This window comes from Hypoxylon fragiforme (assembly GCF_022984875.1).
Source record: "Hypoxylon fragiforme strain CBS 206.31 chromosome Unknown GGS25scaffold_4, whole genome shotgun sequence".
In the NCBI taxonomy this organism is placed as follows: Eukaryota; Fungi; Ascomycota; class Sordariomycetes; order Xylariales; family Hypoxylaceae; genus Hypoxylon; species Hypoxylon fragiforme.
Genome location: NW_026054759.1, coordinates 2,544,255 through 2,570,208, shown reverse-complemented (window position 1 = coordinate 2,570,208; position 25,954 = coordinate 2,544,255). Strand labels below are relative to the sequence as shown.

The window sequence follows — 25,954 nt, the reverse complement described above, 5'->3', positions numbered from 1 at the left end:
AACGGGGCCGCTCGGCGCCTAAGAACTAAGGTCAGGTTTCTCGTGGAATATCCCAAGGAGCCTGGGGCCACGGTGGATGGGGATAGCTTTGGCTTCTAGAGCGCGATATACCTTACCTACGCTGGTAATGCTTTAGTCGTAGACTTTACACAGTTTCTGCCAATGCCTAGAATAGTTAGGTACTATGCAATAGAATCATGGCATACAAAAAGAAGAATTCCTAGGAGAAACTTAGGTAGTGATCCATTGGTGAACTAGCTTTTTTTTTTTGGGTAACCCCCTGAATCCCCTCCCCCCTTTTTAACCTCATCCAACCACAACCTCAACCCCTCACCCCCTCTCCTCCCCCCTCCAACTCCCTCGCCCTCAACAACTGCACATACGTATCCCTCACCGTATCCCTCAACCTCCCATACCTCACCCCCAGCACCCTCTCCGCCGCCCCCCCATCAATCTCATACGCATCGACCCACTCCCCCGGCGTTCCCACGGGTAACCTCCCCCTCAACTCCGGCAGCGCCTCCCTCGCCGCATCCACCGCAGCCTGGTACCTGAACCCCTGCCCCACAATGAACCTCCTCCCCGCCGCCATCTCGGGCCTCTCAATCGCCCGCACATGCGCAGCCGCAACCTCCCTCGCGTCCGCGTACCCGCCAAAGTCGAACGGCGGGACCGCCTCCGCGTCAAGGATTCTGTCCAGCAAGCCAATAGACTCGCTGAGCCCCTTCGTGTCCGAGAGCTCCCACGCGTACGGGCCGAAGACCCAGGGGGGGCAGATGGTCGTGAGGCCGAAGCCCACCGCAGCACCACCACCACCTTTGCGCTGCGCGTCGTCCATCCACGCCCACATCCCCCGCTCCGCGAGCGCCTTGCTCGCGCAGTACGCCACCACGCCGTCCGCCGCCGCCGCCGCCTCCTCCCACGTCGCCGGGTTCCAGTCCGCCTCCGTGTACGTGTGCCCTTCGCGCCTGCCCCTGCCGACATCGACGACGGCCGCGAAGGAGCTGGTCGCCACCACGCTTCGCACCTTCCCCGCGCCGCCGCCGTAGGCGCGAACGGCGTCCAGGATCGCCGTGGCGCCCCGCGTCGCCGGGACCAGCAGATCCTGGACGTTGTCCCTGGGCGCGAGCACGAACGGCGAGGCGGCGTGCACCACGGCCGTGATGGCGCCGTCCGCGAAGGCGGGCGCGTAGGATGCGGCGGTCGTCATGTCGGCGACGACGGCCGTGCTGAGGCGGCTGGCGTGCGACGGGAAGCGGGAGGCGGTGCGGGAGGCGGAGGAGGCGCTGCGCGCCGCGATGCGCACGCTGAACCCGGACTCCAGGGCCTCGCGGATGATTTGGCCGCCGACGAGGCCGCCGGCGCCGGTTATGAGGATGGTGCCTTTGGTTTGGGGGGTCGTCATGGTTTTTTGTTTGTTTGTTTGTTTGTTGTGAGTAGGTCGGTAGGTAGGTAGGTACCTACTCCCTTAAGTTTGTATATTGAGAGTTGGTCGGAGATTGTCTTGTCTGGGTAGGAGATTGGGTTAAACGAGAAAAAAAGCCCCGTGGTGATATAATTTCTTTATTATTTTCGTTTAGTAGGTAACATCGGTAAGTTGTGAAGATTTGTAGAGTCGCGGTGGAAACTTATAGCCACTCGCCGGCGATAGAATTCTTCCCAAGGTTTATACCCGTTCAAAAAAAAAAATCACAGCTCATCTACGACCCAGAGATCTATATATATACCTACTTACCTAGGTACCTACCTATTTACCTCCTTACCCACACTCACACTTATGCTTCCACTTACATACCTGGGTACCTATATCACCATATAAAACACCATAACTCTCCACTCCACCTACTCTACTCTACTCCCGTCCATCTCCGCAGCCAGCCAGCCATCAGCAGAAAAGCACACCACGCCACGATCACCAAACATCAATCAGTAAGCGCCTTGAGACCAAGCCGACAGGGGCGGCACGCACCCACGCCTACAACCGGCATATCGCCGACGCTATGCACGACATCACTTATCACCGCACATATCAAATCAATACCACTTTCCTCTCCTCCTCCTCCCCGCGCTACGGCCGTAGTTATATACTTAGTAGTAGGCATCGGCGTTTATATCCTCCAAACGCAAGCTTGCGAATCGGGGCGAAAAGAGTAGGCTAAGGTTAGTCATAATTACCTACCTACCTACCTACTCAGTTGTGCGGGTTAGTCAGGTACCTACCTACATAGAACCTTGGAACCTCTGATCATCGACGGAGTTTAGGCCAGACGTATTGTACAATACATACTTAGCTCTCCAGTGCCAAGGTGCCCCAGGCGTCTATTCTCATAAGAATGGGGGAATGAAGGAAAAGCCAAGGGAAGTTGAAAGAAAGAAAGAAAGTATAAGAATATTGAACGTAATCGCTACAGCTAAGGATGTAGGTATGTATGTAGGTGCCAGGCGGTGGGGATATGATATGTATGGATGTGCGGGCTAACGCATGACCGCATACATATGCGAAGGAGCGAGTTGCGTACATGTAGGTAGCTGAGAGTAAAGTAACCTTGGAAGTATACCGCGACTCCTATTTTATCTGCCCGAACGCCACGACCGTAAGGGGCTCACCTTTTTACAATGCGTACGAAGTAATTACATACAGTACAATACAATACGGTACAACAACACAATACGCTCCCAGGTATAGCATCATCCACGATAACAATAATGTCAGAAATATGTATTTCGCTAAGGAGTATGTAGAAAAAAAAAACACAAGGGAGCGAAGACGCAAACCCAACCCCTAAACCCGATCCCTAACCGAATAGTTACCTCCATACCACCAATACCGAACGCTTCCAACAAAACACTAGTCAGATGGTGAACTGGCATACAAAGTTGTACCTAACTAATACCTATCCTATGCACTTCCCAACACCGAGAAGAAGAAAAACCCCCTAAAGACTAAAAACTCGTTGCCTCGAATCTTGCCAACCCTATGCGTTGAATCCTGTGAAAGTCGAGTTAGGGGTGTGTTACTCAATACATACATAGGTAGGCAGTTACATGTAGTGTACACGTGTGATGGAATAGAAATGCAGCCAACATACCTGCACGAACAGCTTTAACACCGGGACCCAAAAAATGAGGCGATACCGACCGATCCCACCGTAGCCCATTCATAAGTATGGACTCAATCAATCAAACGCAAATACGCCTTCGAGATGAGATGCTTTCCGTGTGGCGCTCCTTTGTTCACTTCGATCAGCCTAATTAATGCCTCTGGTGGGCATTCTTTGGCGATGCGAAGCAAAACATTTCTATCCATCCAATACTTCCGCGGGTGTAGCCAGCTCTTAGGCACCTTAGGCATGCAAGGAGGTATGCAAGGTAGTAGGTTTTCGGAACAAAGCCCGACTAATGACCCTAACCAAGTCAAAGAACTTCTTGCGCCTTCATAGGGAAGCAAAATTCTCCATTAAGCCCACCGTCTGTCCTCGTCAATAAGCCTCGGAGTTCCTGATACGCTGGCCCTGGCGTTACTTCCGTAAATCATCTCCATGAGCTTGCCCTTCTGTCTGGCACGCACACCTTCGAGATACACGCCCACATCCTCGAGGCCTTTGATTTGCTCTTCGAGAGTAAGAGTGCTGCTGTTGACACTCCTGACCAATGGCGAAACGAGCTTCCGCCTCAAACTCTCGAGGTTGGCTTTCAAGCTGAGCAGTTTGCCGTTGTGCTCCACCAGAATCCCCTTGTTGCGCACTGTCTTCTCTCGCACGTTCTGGAGTAACCTGTGGTTACGTTCATATTTCTTCACCTCACTTGCTTTGGGTCCTAGAATGCGTGTCCAGAGTGATGATAGGAGATCAGCGTGTTGTTCGTCTTGTTGCGATGACTCACGCACCACAACACGCGCTAGATTTAAGAATTGCCGATCGATGGCCTCAAACAGGCTGAAGAGCGCGAGGGAGTGCTGCAGCTCCGTCTCGATCGCCTCCTCAAGAACCGATAGAAACTCCGTAAACGTCCGTTGAAGCGTGTAACGAGTACGCTGGGGGTTCGACATACCAAACATGGTCGTTGCTACATTACCTAGGCGTGTTGGCATACCTGTATTCGGATTTTCGAAGAGGCCAACAACGCAGAGAAGGTTGTGAATGTTGGCGATGGCTGTAGCCAGGGGCGGGCTTGGAACGGCTTGCACTTGCGTCAATTCGCGCCGCGCCCAGTCCATCACAATAAGGATGCCATCGATATCGCCGTCAACGTTGGCGAAGAATTTCGTAAGCTCAATGGCTAGGGTTTTTAGACTATCCGAGAGTTCGTCAAGAGACTTAACAATAATAGGCGCCGACGTCATATTACTCAATCGCACACTTTCCCCTAAATCCCATACGGCAACCCCAGTGGCCTGAAGATCACCAACTTGTGAGACGCCATTTTCCGAGTAATAAATCAACGGTTCGAAGGAGCGCGCAATGCCAGCCACCTTAACCAGATCAGGTGAGGGTCGTGGCGATGCTGGTATAAACAACGACCTAACCGCACTCATAGATAGGACAGCGACAAGTATCGCAACGATAATATTGCCCCATGATTTAGTGATGACACCCATTCTGTCTCGTATAAAGTTTATAGCAGCCTCAATTGGCTCTGTTCGTTGCTGAATATCGGCGCGTAGAGCTAACCGGATGTCTGCGACTTGAGGTTAGTATTTCATGTTTCCCATACCGAATATAAGAATCTTACAATTGTCCCTTGTAGGGTCAGGTGACATGGAAGTTATCATATCATCACCGATATGAGCTGTGTATTTCTCCGTTGTGGATTCGGTTTTCACCTTTACGAGAGTATCATCCTCGGTAGGCGCCTCGGGCTCGGGCGTAATCCCCTTTTCAGGGCTCAGACTTCCGGTAGGTAGGCGGGTCCTACGAGCTGCCTCAAAGATATCGTCCTTAAAGATACTGCTGTGGCTGCTGTGGCCCATATGGTTATTATTGTTGTTGTTAAATGTGTTTGTGCGCCTTGGACCGAAAATATCCCTACTTCCACGCCAATTACCGTACCAGCGATCGCCATTCTCAAGCCTTCGCCAGGCAGGCGGGCTGTAGTTACCGTTAGACGCTTCGTCCATGTTGTCGTCGCTCTCGTCGTGGAGATCTGGGTCCTCGTCCGAGAAGCCAAAGCCCGAGTGGGTTGAGGGGAGCTCGAACGGTCTCGGTGGTGGCGACATCGGGGTTGCGAAGTTTATGTCGTCTAGGCTGGCTTCGGAGAACAGAGATGTCATTATTCTCTTTATCTGATCGCGTAGTTGAACTATGATAGCGAACTACGCTTGTACTAGGAATTGGGCTTGAGCTGGGAAGAGCTTCTCTGGCACGGAAAGAAAATATTGAGCGCAAAGTTGTAGCTGGCGCAGACGAGAGGTTGGAAGACTGTTGAGTTAGCCTGACAAGAGATTTTGCGGAGTCTGTTTCTGACTCCGGCGCAGGCAATGCGGGTAGAGCCTTCAATCGCTTTGGTCCTTCGATTGCTTTTCGCGGAGATCCCTCAATTGCTCTTCGCTGTGGCGATTCGATTACGGATCGTCGGGGTATGATAGTTGGCGGCGCTTTTGAGACGAAACGAGGGAAGCGCGTGGGTAAGATCTTGCGCAACGGTATATGTCCGGTAGAAAGGAGGTAAGCGTAAAAAAAGGCGAAAGTGAATAAGAGTGCAACGATAAATGTGCTTGGCGCGATTGTGATGCTAAATAGTGATACGTGATTATGAGTCTCGATAGATATCAGAGGTTTCATCGAGATCGGAAACGACCGAGCTAGCTAAGCTCTGGGGCCGTCTCGAGTCTGATGTCTGATTAACTAACTGACCGATTGACTGACTACACAAGGTAGTTACTCAACCCCAGATGTTATGTGTTACCGAGTATTTTGCGAAAACGACCAAGATATGGGATGTAGAGTATAATGTTAAGTGAGTAACTGCTGTGTAGGGTTTGGCAACTTCAATCGTCGAGGGGGGTACCTGGCCCTGTATTGTATCTCGTAGGCTACTGCTATGCAGATAAATACGAGTATAGAGTTTCCAAAAGAGTTATCGGATATGTAAGATAGCGACTCGTTTGATAATAAGTAGTACGCTATAGAGATAGCTACTACCTTGTTGATGTCTTATCGAAAGACGTTGTCGCAAAGAATTCGAAGTTGCGCAAAGTGAACATCCAAATATCTAGGCGATAAGTCGTCAAGGCGGGGTAACGAATTCAGGTTAGATGGGAGTGGATAACCTCGTTTGCGCCAACACGGGTTTCGAAGCGCAATGCTGTTAACTAACTGGGAACGTTGGATCCTTGAAGTCGGGTGGGTACTATAGGTATGGTAAAGTGATAACCATATGATATGGGGTATTGGAGACTGGAGACTGGGGACTGAAGCGATGTTGATGAAAGAGGAAGATGCGATCGAAATTGAGAGGCTGGGAAACTCTAAGAGAAACCCTGGGAAACTCTGGAAACACTGCACCGTCTCGACCTTCCGCCGCTCACATTTGATACAGAATGCCAGGCGCTGCTCCCCCCCAACTTTGAAGTACTTGAACCCAAGTACACTACTTCAAGTACTTCCCCGAGTGCTTCCTTCCACTTAGATTCGTACCCTTCTGGTACCCCCACCTCGGGATGTTGCAGCAGACTCCCTGGAAGCCAATCGATTTGCTAGATTCTGGTCTCACCCAATGCAAGGGCCAATACCTTTGAAGCTCTATAATAACATATAATAGCCTGTTTCTGGAATGTCTGGAAAAGGGAGGGCGCAAACAAGTACTAGGTATCAATATATGAGATATATATCAAAGTAACCAGGTAACCATCTACGTAGGTAACGAGGGATCACTTCGATCATGTCTTACCTCGATGGCTCCAGATGTCTTTTATCTTTAGTTTCCCTTAGTTAGGTGAGTCAATACATACATAGTAACTTCATTAATTATGCCCTCTCGAGGATTCACCTCTCTAATCCATGGATCCCTACCACCCCCCTGGTCGAATTAGCGCTGGTAGGAATACGGACCAAGGGTTGATCGTCCAATCAGAATATGTTAAGTGATGAGTTGTCCTGAGACTCTAAGTGCTTGCATGGAACGAATCAAAGTCCATCGTCATCGCCAATCAAAACCCACCGTGACTCTTGCTTAAATACTATGTACCCAGTAGTATCCATATGGATGTACATATATGTACATATATGTACATATCTAGCTTGTTGAACACGCTCTCAAAACACACTACAGCTGCAAGATTGGATGATAACCCCGAGCTACATATCAATAAACATTCGATTCAATATGCCCATACTATACTTGCAATGCACTCGTGAATGTGTACAACATTTGAACTTTCCATGTTTATTGTTGGATTACATAGCTAAAAACACCAACGTTACATATACCTAGTACCTGCTAACCTCTGAAGGCATGTATGTATGTAGTAACTTATGTACCCCGGGTGAGGTTCAACATTGAATGTGCATTCCAGTTCGTTGTTGTACATCAATCATGTACCCCGCAGATCCATTGATTGCCTAGCACTGAGGTGAAGTTCAATCAACCTTTCTCAACCCTTGGAATTATACATAGCACCGTTTCTTATCGCACTGTCAGTTGATGTGGTCTCCATCTTACTACATCTTATCACCCCGCAATTGGCTACTAACCTTGGACCGGGAAGTCCCGGTCATTTTCAACCATCATAAACGATGTAATGGAAACTTAGGTGCCCCCACCTTGACCATCTGAACGTCTGATCAATGATCCATTGATGCTGGGCATTAAAAGTATTACCATCTTGATGTATGTATCTGGGGTTATTAGGGTACATGAGCTGGCAAAGAGTAACAATAACGCCACAGAGCTTCAGGGTGCATGAGTTTATCAGAGATGTAACTACTAGTAGTACATCTGTATTATTTCACTACAATTTTCTTGCCATCGTCCCGAGAAAGAATGTAATCGATTCATGTTTTGGTTTTTCGGTTTTATAAAAAAAACCGCTGTCAACAATAACTATTCCGACAACCCGCTCTGAGCAAAACTGTAGCTTCGTAATCTCATGAGAGAGCTCTCATGAATACCCTTCTCCTCCTCTTCATCTTCCTACCATTACTCGAAACTCCGAGTTGGGCACTTCATACGTCCTGTAGACCAAGTCTTGCCATTCAGCTTCTTTTTGGCTAAACTAATTTGAATCTCCAACTCGACCGAGGACCACGTCTTAGTGCTGGTAGCTTTGGTTCCGATCTTGAGTTTTGTGGCATGATAACGGGTATTCCTAAAGCTGTCGGTCCTGACATCTCCCTTCCACCCGACGCCTAGTCGACTCTTGCTGTCTCAAGACTGCGTGCTGATGGGTTGGCCAAGTTATTGACTTGCTTCATCGGCGGTGGCTGATATTTGCTCTTCTTGCGCAATCGTTTGCGTGCTACCATGACGGGAACCGAGCTCTTCGTTACTAGGTAGTTGGAAAAGGATCCGAGGAGTGTTCTGTGATTCTGGTTTAGTCTCTTGCGTGCCTTTTCTAAACGGATGTGATTTGACTTACCCTTTCAAAGCACTCCTGCCACGGCTTCCCAATATCACCAATGTTGGATTCAGTATATCAATTACCTCAGTGATAAGATGCTTGGGATTCTTGCAATGAATCACCTCCACAATCACACGCACCTGTAGCTGTGTCTTCCTGAGAAGCTTGGACACCCTTTCGGTAATATCCTGCACAGCTCGATCCCTCTCCTCTTGTAATCTATTCCTCCCGCGGACACTAGGCGCCGGAGATGGATTATTACTACCGCTGGCATCAAGTGCACGAATGCGTGGCGACATCGAAGACCCCTGTATCTTAAACGGACCGGGACTAGCGGTACGATACGGTGATTTGATCGAGCCTCCTTTAGAGATCGCATTGATCGCTACAGCTTGCTCCTTCATAGCCTTGTGTTCATCTGGCACCATGTTACTGGCGTCAACAGAACCACTGGCTTCTTCGTCCATGCAGTACATCGCCACGAGCGTATCACCATCGCGTAGAACGGTCCCGATAGCCCATTCGAGTGCATGCGTGGACTCATCGCTCAAATCCGTTGCTACAAGATATTTACGGAGACGCCGGTGCTCTTCGTCCGCTTCCCGCTGTATCTTATTAAACTCGCCGCGGTAAAGAATGCGGAGAGAACGATGGACTTCAGGCGTGGAAAGAATCGGAGTAGAAGATAGTTGTAGCTTTTGTGCGGCTCTGATAGCATCGACATCGGCATCCAAATCGGGGTCGAGTGGCGTTTGAGTCCCGGACAAGGGCTCCTGATCAAAACTTGTTGATGGCTGAACAACCGGCTTACCATTCCTTGTTTTTGATCTTTCTCCCCCCGGACCCGTGACCATGATTTCCGGTTCGTCGAAAAGTGACCTATACTGATGGGGTCGAGTGGCATTAACTTGTTTTCCTATATATTCTATTAGCTATGCCGAAACTCGCAGTTTCACATCATAGGTTAATTTATACGTACGTTCATCCTCAATCGCTGCCATTAAGCTTTTGGCTATATTCCCGCCGTCCGGAGACTCCTGCCCTTGCGACTCGGCACGTGTGGTAAGTTTCCTGCCCCTATGCATTTCCTCGTCGGAAGAGTTTACTATATCATCGTCACTTTCGTCTGGGAGTAGTTCTCCGTATGGACTTAGATTGTCCTTTTCGATTCGGCCAGGTCCATCGGTGTCTGGCCTCTTGCGGGCTAACGATGCTAAGCTCGAACCGCCGTAAAGTAGATTGGCATCCGACAGCTTTCTATATGCATTGTTCATATCCATCATCTGACCGTTATTCAACATGATAGACTCCTGCGCCTGACTGCGTCCTGGAGGGGCTCCGAAGGGAGAGTTGGACCGCATACTGAATCGGTTGCTGGGCGACTTAGACTTGTTGTTCTTCCTGGAAAAGCGGCCGTGCTCGCCAGGAAGTACTAGATTAGAGAGGTCGGGGCCGCGAAGCGCTTCACCTATCGAACTTGATCGCATGGCAGCCGTTTGACCACGTCTACCTGGCATAGCTTGTCCGACATTGGTCGGTAGAATATCGTGAAATTTGTAGGAGGACGTCGGGTCGGTGTTCCTTGAGATCGGTGGGGTCATTGGTGCCGGTGGTGGCGATCGCAGACTCAATTCAGCTACAGGATTCAAGCCAGCATCCGACATGCTCCTGTTACGAGTTGAATTATCCGAGCCGGGAATCTTGAAAGAAAGTGTTGGCGACGTATTTCTACTGGATGGTGCAGTAGCGGAAGGGCCGCCAATATCTAACATGCTTCTGTGTTGGACTACAGGAGTGCTAATATCTAGCATGCTGCGGACTGGAGCTTGCGGGGCAGGGCTCCGAGGTGCACCACCGATATCTAGCATGCTTCGGACGGGCGATCGAGGGTTTGTGAAAGGCGAAGGAGATCGGTGGCCGACCGAGGGGGCTCTTCTGGCGGCTTGCATCGACACAAGATTCTCCACCTCCCTTCGCTCCTCCTCGAGGGCCGCCTCAAGAGACATCTGTCTTCTTCCCGCCATTTTAGAGGTATTGCCGTAGCGTCTGTAACAATCACAATTGCGCTACTCCAATGCGTGCTATTATTCGTTCTTCGTGTACGACAGATAGATGTTGAAATCGAAGGAAAGCACTCGTCGACTAAGCTATGTTAGGAACGAGGTGTGTATTGAGTAAGTCTAAGATGACGTTCGAAGAAGTATGGTTGTATTGTTGCAAGATATAGGTGTGCTGTAGACTTTAGAGTGGAGCAGAGTAGTGTAGTCACTGTAGTGAGTATAGTGTGTTTCTTCTTTTTTTTTTAGCTAATTAAGAACCGCAATCGATAAACGCCGGATTGATGCTATCGTGGAATAATAGTCGGACGTCTTCGATGTAGTCGGAGACAGAGCATTGTGTGTTGAAGAAAACCCTTTTTATTGCTGACGTTCGTTTCTCGACTTGAACCTGAGCCTCAACTTGGGCTCATGGCTACTAGCCAAGAAATCGGGCTTTAATTGGTGCAGAATAAAGCTGGAACTACTAAGGAACTGAGACCAACTTGGCTGCTTGGGCCGATCGAGATAGACTGGTAGGGAACAAGAGAGAGCAGAGTCAAGCTCGGTCAGATGTGGGGTTTCTTGGGATTTTCCAAGCAAGAGATTTTCCATACAAACACTAAAGAGTGTGAGGACGGAACTCGGAATAGAGAGGAGGCCTCAATGGCTTGTTCGCCAAGACTATTAGGGTGTAAGAAAAGATTTGTTCAAGGTAATTCGCAAAGGTGAGGACAATGGCAATGATGGATGGTGGATGGTGGATGGGATGGGATGGGAACAGGAGCGAACGGGGGGCCCTTAGAAGGAAGGATGTATTAATGGATATTTGTGGTGGAAAGATGGGGAACATGGCTTTAAAGGTGGATCCTTTGTACTTTTTACTACATAATACAATGTGCTAACCTACTACCTAGTAGTACCTACATACATATGTAGCAGTATTACATCAATGTACCTAATTCTGTCCTTCTTTGATGTTGTTATTTAATGATTAATGATTGTAACCTCCAGTGTCGGAAGCCTAATTAATACTGAAATGTAAGGGGGTTGAATACAATTACTTGTCTTGATTCTTTAATACATAATGCAGTTAATGTAGTGTGTGCAATGCATGTGTTTTTAAAACGAAACAAACTTAATGTAAGTACCTACATGTAGTACCTAACTACTACTAGTAGTACAAAATAAGAAAGCAAAATATAAAAAAGTCCCACCTATGTAATGTTACTATCGGGTGGTTTAAAGGCAACCACCACCACTAAAATAATTCAATGTTCGCTGTTGCTTTTAACGTTATTAAGGTTTTTTAAGGTTGCTATAAGTACTACTAATAGTACATACCTACCCTATAAAAAAGATCTATTAGTTTTAAATAAATTATATATTAAAAGAGAGAAAAGGTTTAAAATTAATCCTTATAAAACAAGCCTTTTATTTATGTTTTTTTATTTTATTTATAATAAATAATATTTATTATAATATTTATTAAAGGGGATATAAGTTAAGCAAGCGGCCCGCTTTTTAAGGTATAATGTTATAATAATATAATAAAAAAAGTTTTTAAACTATATAATAAAGCTTAATATTTTTAAAGAAAATTTTGCAATTTTTAGTAAAAAGGAAAAAAATAAAGAAAAGTAATAAAAGTTTTAAAAGAAAAAAAAACGAAATATTAATAAAGGAAACTTTAATAAATAAAATAATAATAAAGAAAATTATAATAAAAGAAAAAAAAAAAAAAGGTAAAGATATAAATAAATGAAATTATTAATAAAGGAAAAAATAAATAAAGGAAAATTATAAAAATATAATTATAAAAAAAATAAAAATTATAAAAATGTAATTATAAATTATCTCAGTGAACTCAGACCACAAGTTTATGCTCATGTACCTTTCCAGCCACATCGGCTTTCAGCCAATCACAACGATTAGGCAAGCTAAAAAGATGAACACAAACTTGTGGTCTGAGCGTATTATGTCAAATTTTGGTCAGAATACCACCAATTCAATCAATCAATCAATCAATTAATTGAATAAAAATATTCAATCAAGTTTGTCCCATCTATCCAACTATTGAGCTCTTAACTAATTCAAATGCAGGATCCAAAGACATCTACAAGGCAGGCTACAAGCTGTTATATCCAGGCCGGATCGGATTATTATTAACGCGGCGTCTCACGCGACTGTAATGGACAGCAATCGACGCGCCTTGAAAGCCTTCCAAAAAAGCCTTCCAAACGTCGCGCTTTTCAAAGCCTTCCAAACGTCGCAACCAAATGGGAAAGGTCTTTAGGGCTAGATATTGCAATTAACTCTATTGGCAACTTATTTTGAAGCGATTTGGTCCGGTTGTTGTGGCGTGGTTGCTGGCGAGCATGATGATATTTTGACATATTTCACATAATTTTAGTTGGAATGGGTTGGAACGTCGCGTTTTTTGAAAGCCTTCCAAACGTCGCGACCGGATAGAAAAGGTCTTTAGGGCTAGATATTGCAATGAAGTAATTGCCAGCTTAATTTGAAATCATTTGATTAGGTTTTTATGGTATAGTTGCTGACGAGCATGATGGTATTTTGACAAATTTAACAAATTTTAATTCTCGTGGCAAATATTATCGCAATTTACGGTCTCTGCTCAGACTAGAAATCAAAAAACATCATTTTTTTGGCCCCACATGTACATGAGCACGGGCCAGAAAATGATGTGCCTGTGGCACAGGCGGGCGCAGCCCGATTGTTTTTTAATTTCTAGTTTGAGCTCGCTGAGATAAATTATAAAGGAAATATAAAGATATAAATATAAGCGTTTTTTTTTTTTTTAATATTTATTTATTTTTTTTCTTTTTTAATTTTTTTTTTTACAATTATAATTATAAAAGTAAGGTTAGTTTATTATTTGTTTAAAGATAGCTTATTTAAAGGGAAAAATGTTTAAAGTGGTTTTTATAATATGTTATTTTTTTAATAATAAATTTGTTTAAATTATAAAATTAATGTAAAAATTATTTAATTTATATTTTTATAATAAAGGGTTTTATTTATTTTTTCCAAAGTTTTAAGGTTTTACTTTTTTAATAAATTATTATTAAGTTATCTTTTTTTATTTAAAATATATAAAAAATATATATATAATTTTATCTTAACGAGCTTAGCTTAAAAATCAAAAAACAATCGGGCTGCGCCCGCTTGTGCTATAGGCACATCTTTTTTTAGCCTGTGCACATGTACATGTGGGGCTAAAAAAATGATGTTTTTTAATTTCTAATCTAAGCAAAGACCATAAATTGCGATAATATTTGCCACGGCCACTTAATCCAACCAAAATATGTTAAAATATCATTATACTTACTAACAATTATGCTATAACAATTTGATGAAATGATTTTAAATTAAGCTGGCAATTATTTTATTGCAATATTTAACCTTAAAAACCTTTTTTATCTAGTTACGACGTTTAAAAAGCTTTTAAAAATGCGACGTTTTAATTTATTTTAACCTATTTTAATTAAAATTATATTAAAGATTATTATGCTTATTAATAACTACGCTATAATAATTTAACAAAATTATTCCAAACTTAGTTAGCTATTATTTTATTATAATATTTAACCTTAAAGATTTTTTTTATTTAGTTATAACGTTTAAAAAGCTTTAAAAAACGTGATATTTAAAAAGCTTTTTTAAAAAGCTTTTAAGGCGTGTTAATTATTATTTATTACAATCACGTTAACGCCGCGTTAATAATAATCTAATCTAGCCTAATCGTAAAATAGCTTATAACCTACCCTATAAACGTTTTTAAATCCTATGTTTAAATTAATTAAAAGTTTAATAATTAATAAATGAGATAAATGTGATTAAATATTTTTATCTAATTAATTAATTAATTAATTAATTAAATTAATTGTGTTTTAACGAAAATTTAACATTATAAGCTTAAACCATAAATCTATATTTATTTTTTTAGCTTACTTAATTATTATAATTAATTAAAAGCTAATATGACTGGAAAAATACATAAGCACAAACTTATGGTTTAAGTTTATTAAAATAAATATAATTATATGTTAGTTATTTTTCCTTTTTTAATTAAAAGATTATTTTTTAATAATGTTAAAATTTTATTAAATGGTTTATTATTAAGTCGTTAAATCGATTTTTAACCGGAAAAAATTCCGTTTTACCACTTCGTAAATAACGTATTAATAAGCTTAAGTTTTTTAAAGGGTATTTTTACTTAAATGTTTTAACCGGCAAGTTTTTATAAAGGATTTTATACGATAAAAATCTAATATTTTTTATATATTAACGGTTTATATTTATTATTACTCCTATTAGTTAAGATATTTAATTTATAAATTTTATCGATATTTTTATTAATAATAAATTAATAGTTTTTTTTAACATAACTTAAAAAATTTTGTTAAATATTTTAACAAAGCTTACATTAATATATAAACCTAAAAATTTATAAATTATTATAATTTTTATCGATTTTATCTTAACTATTATTTTTATTAACATAAACGTAAATTTAAAGTTAAAATAAAAAGTTAAAAATTTTATCCTTATATTTATAACTTATAAATTAAATTCCTTTAACGCGTTTATTAACATAGCTTTTTTAATTAAAATAGCTTAATTATATCGGCTAAAATAATATATAATAATTAAAATATGTTATATTTTATATAATATTATTAAAAATGGCTTAATAAAATTAATAATTAAAATTTATAAAAATATATATATAATAATAAGTTATAAGGATATTAAAAGTCGAGATAACTTATAATATATATAAAAAAAGTAGTTTTTAATATAATTAATTATATCTTAAGCTATATAAAGTTAATATATAAATTAATTTAACCGTTTTAGCGTAATTACTTTAAAAAAGTGCTTACTTATATTATAAGTTATTTAAAATGTCCTGGTTATCTTTCTTTAATAAAAACACCTTTATTAATAACCCTTATATTTATATTATAACTTATCGTTTTAAAATTTATAATATCTTATTTTATTTTATAAAAAGCGTGATTTTATATAATTTAACAAGTCGATAATCCCTTTTATAAGCATTTAATATATATCCATATATTAATTATTTTAAGCGTACTTAAAAAATGCCTTAAATTTTATTAATTATAAAATTAATATTAAACCCCTTAACAACTTTAATAATGCCTTATACTTATTCTTATTATTACTTTATTTTCATTATTAACGAATAATAAACTTAAATTTGTCGTTTTTTATTAACCTGGTAAATTATAAGATAATATTTATTAAATTTTACTTATATAAATTAAAAATGTCATTTATTATTTTCTCTTCTTTTTCTTTTTTTATAAATTTAAAAAAAGTTTGGTACCCGTTAATATTATTTTTTTAAACCTAAAAACTATCTAACCCCTTTTCATTAAATAACATTAAATATTCCATTTAATTACACTTATCCCCTAGGAATATTATCCTTAATAATATATTAACTACCCGATTTTACTTGCCTTTAATATATATAATTTTTACATTTAATATATGCAACTTTAATGTTTATTTAGCATATATTTCATTTATATTTACTAAGTTAAGGAATTATATTAAAAGCTTATAATTAATATAAATAACTAACATTTCTTAAGCTTAAAATATAAAATTATATCGTCGTAAAAACTTTATAATAACACATAATTCTTATTTATATATGCTATAATTTTATTAGGTTTTTGTAAACATAAAACTATTATATACGATCAAAACATAAACTTTATTTTTTAATTATATTATAAAATACCTAACGTTTTATTTAAAAACATTAAAGTATATTTTCATTAAAAAATTAAATGTAAAATTATATATTTTAATAATTACCGATGTTAAGTTTTTTAATAATATAAATATAAACGTTTTCGTTTCGCCTTATTTTTAATTAATATTTCTTAAAAATCGTATTAATAGTTTAAAAATTTCTACGTAATTATTAATTCATTATTTATACGGCTTAATTGTATTTATAAAAACCTTAATATGGGATTACTTTATAAGAACTAATTATATTTAAAGCTTTTTATAACGCTTTAACTTAATAAATAAGCGGTTATTTACACGGTATACCACCTTTATTATTAAAATCTTTTTAAAACTTATGTAAATTTTTTTATACGTTAATTATAAACGGGTTTAAAGTAATTAAGGGAGGAAATATTTTTTAATTTAATTTTATTATTTTTCTACGTTTCGATATATAGGAAATATATTATTAATATAAAAACTTATGTTTGTAATTTATATTAACCTTATCGATTAAATTAAGGATAGCTTTAATAAAGGTAATAAAATTTTTTTAAACATAACATATATTATTTCTATAAACGTAAAATTTACCATTTATAAGCCTTAAAATATTCTTATTAATTATAATTATAAAAACCTTATTACCGAAAATATAAATAAATATTAATCGTTTAAATGGATTTTAATAACTTAATACCTATGTTTTAAGTTAAATTTTAAATATAACTTAATGTTAAGATCCAATAAATATGTATAAAGGTTTAATAAAAATATAATATTTATGCTTAAAACGTTTTCGTTAACATTTAAATAATTAAACATTAATTATAACTTAGCTTAAAGGTTTAGATTTAAATTATCTTTATTTTTAAATATAAAAATAAGTTTAGCGGATTAGTTTAAAAAAACTTTATTAATTACTTTTATAGACTTATATATTTTTATATTAAGCTTTAATTAAATTAAATAATTTAACTAATATTTTTATAAAATAATTCATCGCCGTTACTTTAATTAACTTTACGATTTTATCTTTTTTATTAATTTTATGCAATATTAATATAAATTTAAGGGTGGGATGTTAAGGATAAATTTTATATTTAACTTATAATATATATATATCCCTTTAATTATCCTTAGGCGTAACTTATTTAATATTAATAACTTAATATAAATATTTGTTTTTATTAATTATTTAAGCGTGTTTACGTTTAATAATTTTTTTCAAGGCATTAAAGGTAAGCGAATAATATATCGTTTCGTAAAAAATAACATTTTATTAAAGCAATTTGTTTTTAATTATTTCTTTTCCTTAATTTTAATCCGTATTATCTTTTACTTAACCGATAACGTATAACTCTTTTCCATTAATATAAAAACAAAACAAGACAATAATGTTATTTAAAACCGCATTTTAAATAAGGCTAATGCCAAAAGTTAAGACATATAAAAGAAAACTTAATTATAATATATATTAATAATGTTTATATTTTCATTACCGTTAAATGATTTTTTTTAACGTAGTTTTCCGACATATTTAAGTCGATTTAATTTTCCAAATTTGATAATTTATTTGTTAAATCTAAGTCAAATAACTTATTATTTAAATCCTTTAAATCCTAAACTTATTTTTTAAATATTAGTGGGATTTATAAATAATTAACTAAATTAGCGATTAATTTTACCGTATTAAGCATAATGCGATATTATTTTATAAGGGTTAATAAAAAGTTAATTAAAATAATTTATATCTTATTATTATAAACGTCTTTAATCGTAAATATATTTATTTAAATATTAAACTTAATTAAAACATTTTAAAGTTAAGGAATTTTTAATAAAAACAAATAATCCTTAAACTAACTTTTAAGCTTTATAATTATTTATATAAAACGTTAAATCTCTCATATATTAATATTTAATAATATAAACTTATAAATTTCACATTTTCATTTATTTAAGGTTAAAAGGTAAAAAGATTTCGTAATAAGGTTTTTAAATAATTTTTACTTTAAATTAAACTATTATATTAATTTATTAGAAATTACGTTTATATTACTCCTTTAATTAATTTACGTCGATTTAAGTGAAAACATAATAAATATTATTTTTTTTTTTTTTAAAATATAATATTATATTTAAATAAAAAAAACAAACCAGCTTATATAATAAATTATTATTTTCTTTTTAGTGTTTTTTAGATATAATATTATTTAAAATTTTTAAAAAATTAGCTTATAACGATATTATAATTCGCTTAACTTTCGTTACCTTTAATCCTAATAAATTAACAACTTTTAACTTTTTTAAAATAACTATTTTCCGTGTAACTTACTTTTTAACTTTTGCATTTTTTTATATTGAAAAATACTTAAATTATTTAAACGTTTTAAGGGAGATTTAAAAAAAATTTATAAATATTAAAAAGATTTGTATTTTTTTAGTTAAGGATTTAAAGTCAAATATCACTTTTTTATTAAAATTATAAATTTGTTAAAAACTTTTCCATAACTTTATCTTTTTTTTTTTTTTTTTTTTCGATAATAATTAGGATAGCTTTAAAACTATCCTAGCAACGTTTTAATAACAGCTTATCGTATAAGATTATACTTAAATATAATGTAAATTTAACAACTTTTTTATATAAATTATCTTTTATTTTTAAAAAACTACTTAAAAATATAAGACTTTCTTTTTTTAAAATTAATATAAAAGATTATAATTTAAGTTTATTTTTAACTAACGCTTTTAAATTATCGATTTTAAAGTTGGATGGCGTTTTTTAAGCTTTTTAACATATACGTTTATCTTTTTTAAAATATATATAAAAATTAAACTTACTTAACCTTTATTTTTAAAATTATTAAAAAAAAAAATCTTAAATTTATTCGTAAAATAATTAAATTATATATACCTTATATCCGTTTAAAACTAAGCTTTTTTTAAAATTAAAAATTATATTATAAAAATTAAAATTTTAAGCTATTTTAATTTAACTATTATTTCCTTAAGGAAATAAAATCGCCTTTAATATTATAATTTTTTATAGAAAAAATTATTATTTTTTCGTTACTAAACATATTATAAAAACATATTTAAACTCGTTGTAATAAAAATATACTTTTTTAAATAGTTTTAATTAATATAACCCATTTATTATTAAGTTTTTTAACGTTTTTTTCGATAAGATTTTCTTATATTTAACATAGCTTTAACTATAAATTAAATTTTTAAATAAAACATTTTATAAAAGAAAAATTAATAATAAAGCGGATAAAATTATAATAATTATAATAATATAAAAAATATTAAAGCTATTAAAAAAACTAAAAAAAATTGAAATAATTGAAAGATTTTTTATATTTAATAAAATATATTAATATTTATTATTTCAATTAAAAAAAGGCTAACGCGGTTTTATTATTTTTTATAATACTTATATCGACTAATATGTAATAAGAAATAATGAAAAGCTTAATATAGGAAAATATGAAAGATTTAATAAAAAAAATAAAGAAAAAGTCGATATAATAAATATCGTTATATTTAATATTATCGTTTAAGGATATTATGTTATTAAAACTTAATTAATTAATATTTTAGTTTAATTAATAATTATTTTCTTTAATATCTTTTATTAAATTTTAAACCGATAAGACTTTATAATATTATTTTTTTCTTTAATTATTAATTAATAATTCCAAATAATATTATATATTAATTATAATAACTTATAATTTTAAACATTTTTATTTATATATTTAACTTATAAAACTTAGTTTTAAAAGCCATTAATAAAACAATTAATAATTATTTTAAACATATTTATTTTAAAAGCAATTAAAATTAATAATAATATATTTATTTATAACATTTACTTTTAAAATTAATCTTAAACCTTTATACATTTTAAAAGATTTTATATTTATAAATAATATGTGATAAATATTTTATCTTTACCTTAAATAAATTTATTTAAATTAAATATAAATTAATCATTTAATTTATTTATTAATTAATAATTATATAACAAAAATACATACCAACGTAATACGTATATAGTTAAAGGAAATACCTATATAACTTAAATTATATAAAAAGTTAAATCCCCTCCTTATTCTTAAATTTAAACCTCCCTTTTTAAACATTAATATTACATTAATCTTACCTCTATTATTCTTACTTTATTTATTATTTAATTTATCATACGTATATACTTATTAATATTAATTAATGTTATTAAATTATTAGTAACATAAATTAATAAAATTAAAAAAGTCATTGTTATAACAATTTAAAAAATCTTATTATAATAATATAAACGATATTAGTAATTATTTTTTTAACGCTTATATTTTATTTATAATAAAATATAATTTTACCTTACTTAATCGTTTTAAACCCTTATCGCTACATAATAATATTAACTTACACTCCCTTTTTCCTTTAAATTCGCCTGCATAAACTGCTAACACGATAACCATTTTAAAAGAATTAACATCACCTTTAACGCCTTAATCATAATTTAAAAACCACAACATCAATATTAACCCCGTTACTTAAAAAAATATAAATAAGTTATATAAGTTATTAAATTTTGTTCCCGGTAAAATAATATTATTAAAATAATAATTCGCTTTAAAGGTTGTTAAATAAGATAAAATACTATTATTTACCACCTAGAAATAAAAAAATATTTAAGTATTATTAACCCTTATTAACTTTAAAATAACCGATAAAAATGTTAGCTATGTTTGCATAATAAAAAAAACATTTGAAAAATATAAAAAATATTTTAACATATTTTATTTAAATAATTTTAATGAAATGTTAAAGGTGTTATAAACGGCGTTATAAAACGCACTTATATAACAAAAGATTTATATAAGTAAAAATAATAATAATTACGTAAAAAGGTTAATTAACTTAATAAACATATAAAAACCACCACATTAATGCTCTTAAAATCTAATATAAGCTTAGATAAAATAGCTTAATATATTAACTTAGAAAATATTTATACATTAAACAAAATTAAATTTAATTATCTTTAAAACATAACGGCTAAAGTAATTATTAACATAAATATTATAAACGTTTTAAAACCTTATTTAATCCACCACCCCTATTACACCTCCCCTTACTCCAAAAAAATAACTGTTTTTAAACCTATTATCCCCTCCATTTTAATCTTCTTATAATCTTAATAACCTCTTTTCGAAATTTTATTTATTTCTTTTTTTTTTTAGCTAATTATAAAACCTAGTTTTATAATTGTTAAATCTTATTTAATAAACGGATAATAGTTTGTTTTTTTTTATTTAAATATTTATTAAAACTAGATTTTTTAATTTATTTTAATTATTTCTGTTATCTTAAAAACCAACACCACCCCTAACACCCCCCTTATAACCGCCAAATCTTAAAAATCCTCCACTTAAATCCTTATATAATAACATTTTATAATAAAAATCTAATTAAAATAATTAAAAAAAATAGTTATAAAATAACTAAATAATTTTAAGAAATGGTATAAAACCTTTTAAATTGCTATTAAGAAATCTGTTTATATCCTTAGCATTATCTTTAAAACCCACACCAAAAAAAGTAAACCACTTTAATAAAAACTTAAATTTCTTTTCTTAAATAATATCATTACCTTTACTAACACTTAATTAATAATAATAAATATAAATATTTATTGATAATTAAAAAAACATTACTTATTATAATATTTCCTTTATATAAATTTTTAATAAAATATATTTACCAATTATTATTAATTATTTTAAAAAAGCTTAAAATAATAAAAACAACTATATAAACAAATTATATAACATTTTTAAAAATAAATTTCAATTCTTCCTTAATATTTATTATATAATAAAAATATAATAAATATAATTTTATATTATATTTTTTATAATCCTTATAAAAAAAATAGCTTTATATTTTTTTTATAATGTCCCATGTTATTAAACCTTCATAAATATATACTTAATTATAAAATGATATTTTAACATTAAATAAAATAAAATTTAATATTATTATAATTAAATTATAATAATATTTTTTAATATTAAAAATAATAAGAAAAATGTAAAAAAAAATAATTTAAAAATACTATAAATTCTCCTTAATAAACTCTTTTTATATTAATAAATGTTTAGCCTTAAATTTAAAAAAAAATAACAATTTATTATATTTATTTATCACACCTGCTATATTATATCTTAATTATAACATGCTTTATTTAAATTATTATTAAAGTTTAAAAACTTAGTTAATAAGTTTTAAATATCGATTAAAACTTATAAAATCTTTAAAACAACTAAATTAAATAATTATAAATATATTAATAATAACAATAATAAGAAAAAAAATGCTTAATTTTATATAAATCGTAAATATTATAAAATAGATAAAAATAATAAATATAATATTAAAAAATCCTTTAAATCATAAAAACGTAAATATTAAGTTTATAAAAAAAAAAGTTATTAATTTATTAAACATTTTAAATATAAACGGAAAAAAGCTAAAAAAAAATAAAAAAATAAACGTAATTTATTAATTAAAAACTACGCAATATTCTTAATAAATTATAAGAAATTTAATAATCCTAATTTAAAAACGAAACAAAAAAACGAAGCGGTAATATTAAAAATAAATTATAATAATAATAACGACCTTTTTTTAATTATTACCCACTTATTTAATTAAACCTTTTAATATTATATAATCGCCCGTCTTTTTTTAAACGTAATAATAACCGATAATATCTTTTTCTTAAACCGATACATAAAAAATATCTTTTAAAATATTATATTTAACATAAATACCGCTTAAATATCCACAATTAAAAAAAAATAATACTTGGCTTTTATTAAGGAGTACCTTAATAAACGAGTTACGATGGATAAATCCCGCGTAAAAAAAGCTTAAATTTATTTCGAAGACGAATAATTGATAAAATTTCTTAAGATAATTATTATTAACACCCCTTTTAATTATATCGATTTCCATATTATAAACATTAACACTTTATTCCTTTTATCGCTAAAAAACATAAATTGATTAAAAGTGTATTTTAATAATATTATTAATTAATTAATTTATAAAAACGGTATTATTATTAACGTTATCCGTAAATAAGGACATTCGTGGTTTTATCTCAAAAATATTATATTTTTTATGAAAATAAAGTTGCGACGTTTATATATTTATTTTGGCTATTTATCGGTTAACAAATTATATAATTTATTAAATAAGGTTAGTTATAACGTCGAGATTAATAATATTAAAGAAATTAATAAGTTTTATTATTATTATTAAATTAAAAGTAATACCTTTTAAAAATTTAAATTTAACTTAAAAAATCCTAATATAAACTTTAATTATAAAATAATCGTCGATATTATATATTTAAATAAACGACTTATCCTTTATATCATTAATATAACCATAAATTTCCAAATAACACGCTTTATAAAAAATCTCTCCGCTAAAAAAACCTAAGAAATATTAAAATAATATTAAATCGACATATATTTTAATCCATTAAATATGAGTCTTGCTATCCGCACCCCATAAAATTGCTATCGGAGGCTTATTCGCACCCCAGTACATCTGGAACTAGCGTTCAAACGCCGCTGGTCCGAGCTCTCCACCTAGCTTCAATCAAAAGATCCAACACAACTTCCAATCCAAGACTCTAATTGAAGTGCATCCTGTATCGTTCGAATCAGCTCAATTAGACGGCCCAAATGATATATGTTTCAAATTGATGCGATCGGTGGTTGCGAAGTTATTTGAATTCAAAGATCAAAAAGCACCTTGAAAATGGTACAGGTTGAAGTGGTCCGTGCATCGCGTAGTGCCGGCTAGCGCTACACTAGCGGCAAAGCGTCTATTTCACTCTTTTCTGAATAACTTTACAATTACTCGTCGCGTCAATTTGAAACATATATCGTTTGGAAGCTCTAATTGAGACGGTTCTAATGGTGCTAGATGCACTTCAATCCGACTCTTCAGTTGGAAGTTATTGGAAGTTGTGCTATATTTTTTGATTGAAGCTAGCTGGAGAGCTCGGACCAACGGCCCTTAAACGCTAATTTCTTATGTACTGGGGTGCGGATAAGCTCCGATAGCAATTTTATGGGGTGCGGATAGCAAAACTCTTAAATATTATTACACATAACGCCGATATAAACTTTAATAACGTTAAGTTTAAGAATAAAGCCCGCATCGTAAAAATTACTTGTTATTAAATCCCCGTAAAAACGCATTAATTAATCGGTAAAGTTAAAAAATACCACGATCTTATAAAAAAAGCTTATAAAATTATAAGCGAAAAATTCCAAGGATTAAAGTTAAAAGTGTCTCGATTTTAAATAACGGTTAAAGTAATAAACGATATAACTAATTTTAACGGTTTTATTTTTACCTTTTTAATTTTTAACGTATATTTAAAAATTAACATGGATTTATTATTAACTTTAACGTAAATTTAAAAGGCTTAAGCCGTTTAAAAAGCGATGGTAAAAATTAAAAAGTTAAAAATATAACGATTAATTAAAGATACTTTAAATATAAAAAATAGCCTTAACACTTAAAAAACACTCCTTATATCACTCCTTATAAGTAATAACGTACTCGTTTATAAAGAAAAAAATAAATAAAAGAAACCATATAAAATTATTATTATTATAAATAAAAACGTCACGATCGCTTTTAACGCTTTAAATAACACGTCAACATTTAAAAACACTTATATTAAACCTTACACCTAGCTAAAAAAATCCCTAATACCATTAAAAAAACTTAAAATGTAATTGCTAAAACCAACCTTTAACTTTAATAATTATATTATCGTTCTTAAAAAAAACCTTATAATTATTAATAACCTTTCTCACGTTATAAACTTATATCTTTTAATAAAAAAAAAAAATAACCTTATTTTAACATTTAAACTATAAATAAACGGTAAAATTATCGCCTTAAATAAACCATATAAGGCCTTAAATATAAAAAAATTAAACGCTTTATTTATAAAAAACATTTTTTAACTTAAAATATATAACTTAATAACTTATTAAAACGTAATTATTTTTAAATCATAAATAATTTAAAAAATTAAAAATAAAAACACTTTTACCCCTTATAAGAAATCACGATTAATAATTTAAAACTACGATAACTTTAATAAGAAATTTATTATAATATACGCCTTTATAATTTAAAAAATTAATTAATAAATAATACTCGCTTTAACACTTATATTACGTCATTAAAAAATAAAAATCATAATAAAAAATATCACGATAACTTATACTTAATCGGCCACATTAATAAAATAAATAATTCTAATACGCTTACCGGTTAAACTTAAAAAAAAATATCCTAAAAAAACGTTACTACAAATCATAAAACCGTTATATAATCTCGTTAAATCGGAAACTTATTAATTTAAAACTTATTCGTAACACCATTAATAATAATTGCATATAAAACCATTAACGTTTAACCTATACTTATTAATAATATAATTAAACCCTTT

At 32.8% G+C, this 25,954-nt stretch overlaps 3 protein-coding genes across 3 annotated transcripts; all 3 read right to left on the bottom strand.

The window, feature by feature from the left end:
* Nucleotides 1-322: 322 nt before the first annotated feature.
* GGS25DRAFT_530976 (NAD(P)-binding protein) lies at nt 323-1,721 on the bottom strand (the record flags this gene model as incomplete). The annotated part of the gene is made up of 1 exon (XM_049265447.1): nt 323-1,721. Exon 1 carries the CDS (start codon nt 1,403-1,405, stop codon nt 323-325), a length of 1,083 nt encoding a protein of 360 aa, XP_049117997.1. The 5' UTR covers nt 1,406-1,721.
* Nucleotides 1,722-3,448: 1,727 nt separating this feature from the next.
* GGS25DRAFT_242974 (uncharacterized protein) lies at nt 3,449-5,822 on the bottom strand. Its single transcript, XM_049257133.1, has 2 exons — nt 4,732-5,822; nt 3,449-4,677 (listed from the first exon to the last, which is right to left on the bottom strand). The coding sequence occupies exons 1-2, from the start codon at nt 5,267-5,269 to the stop codon at nt 3,458-3,460; spliced, it is 1,758 nt and encodes a 585-aa protein (XP_049117996.1). The 5' UTR covers nt 5,270-5,822; the 3' UTR covers nt 3,449-3,457.
* Nucleotides 5,823-8,181: 2,359 nt separating this feature from the next.
* Nucleotides 8,182-10,869, bottom strand: GGS25DRAFT_242939 (uncharacterized protein). Its single transcript, XM_049257132.1, has 3 exons — nt 9,537-10,869; nt 8,576-9,473; nt 8,182-8,517 (listed from the first exon to the last, which is right to left on the bottom strand). Exons 1-3 carry the CDS (start codon nt 10,579-10,581, stop codon nt 8,346-8,348), a joined length of 2,115 nt encoding a protein of 704 aa, XP_049117995.1. The 5' UTR covers nt 10,582-10,869; the 3' UTR covers nt 8,182-8,345.
* Between the last annotated feature and the right edge of the window lie 15,085 nt (nt 10,870-25,954).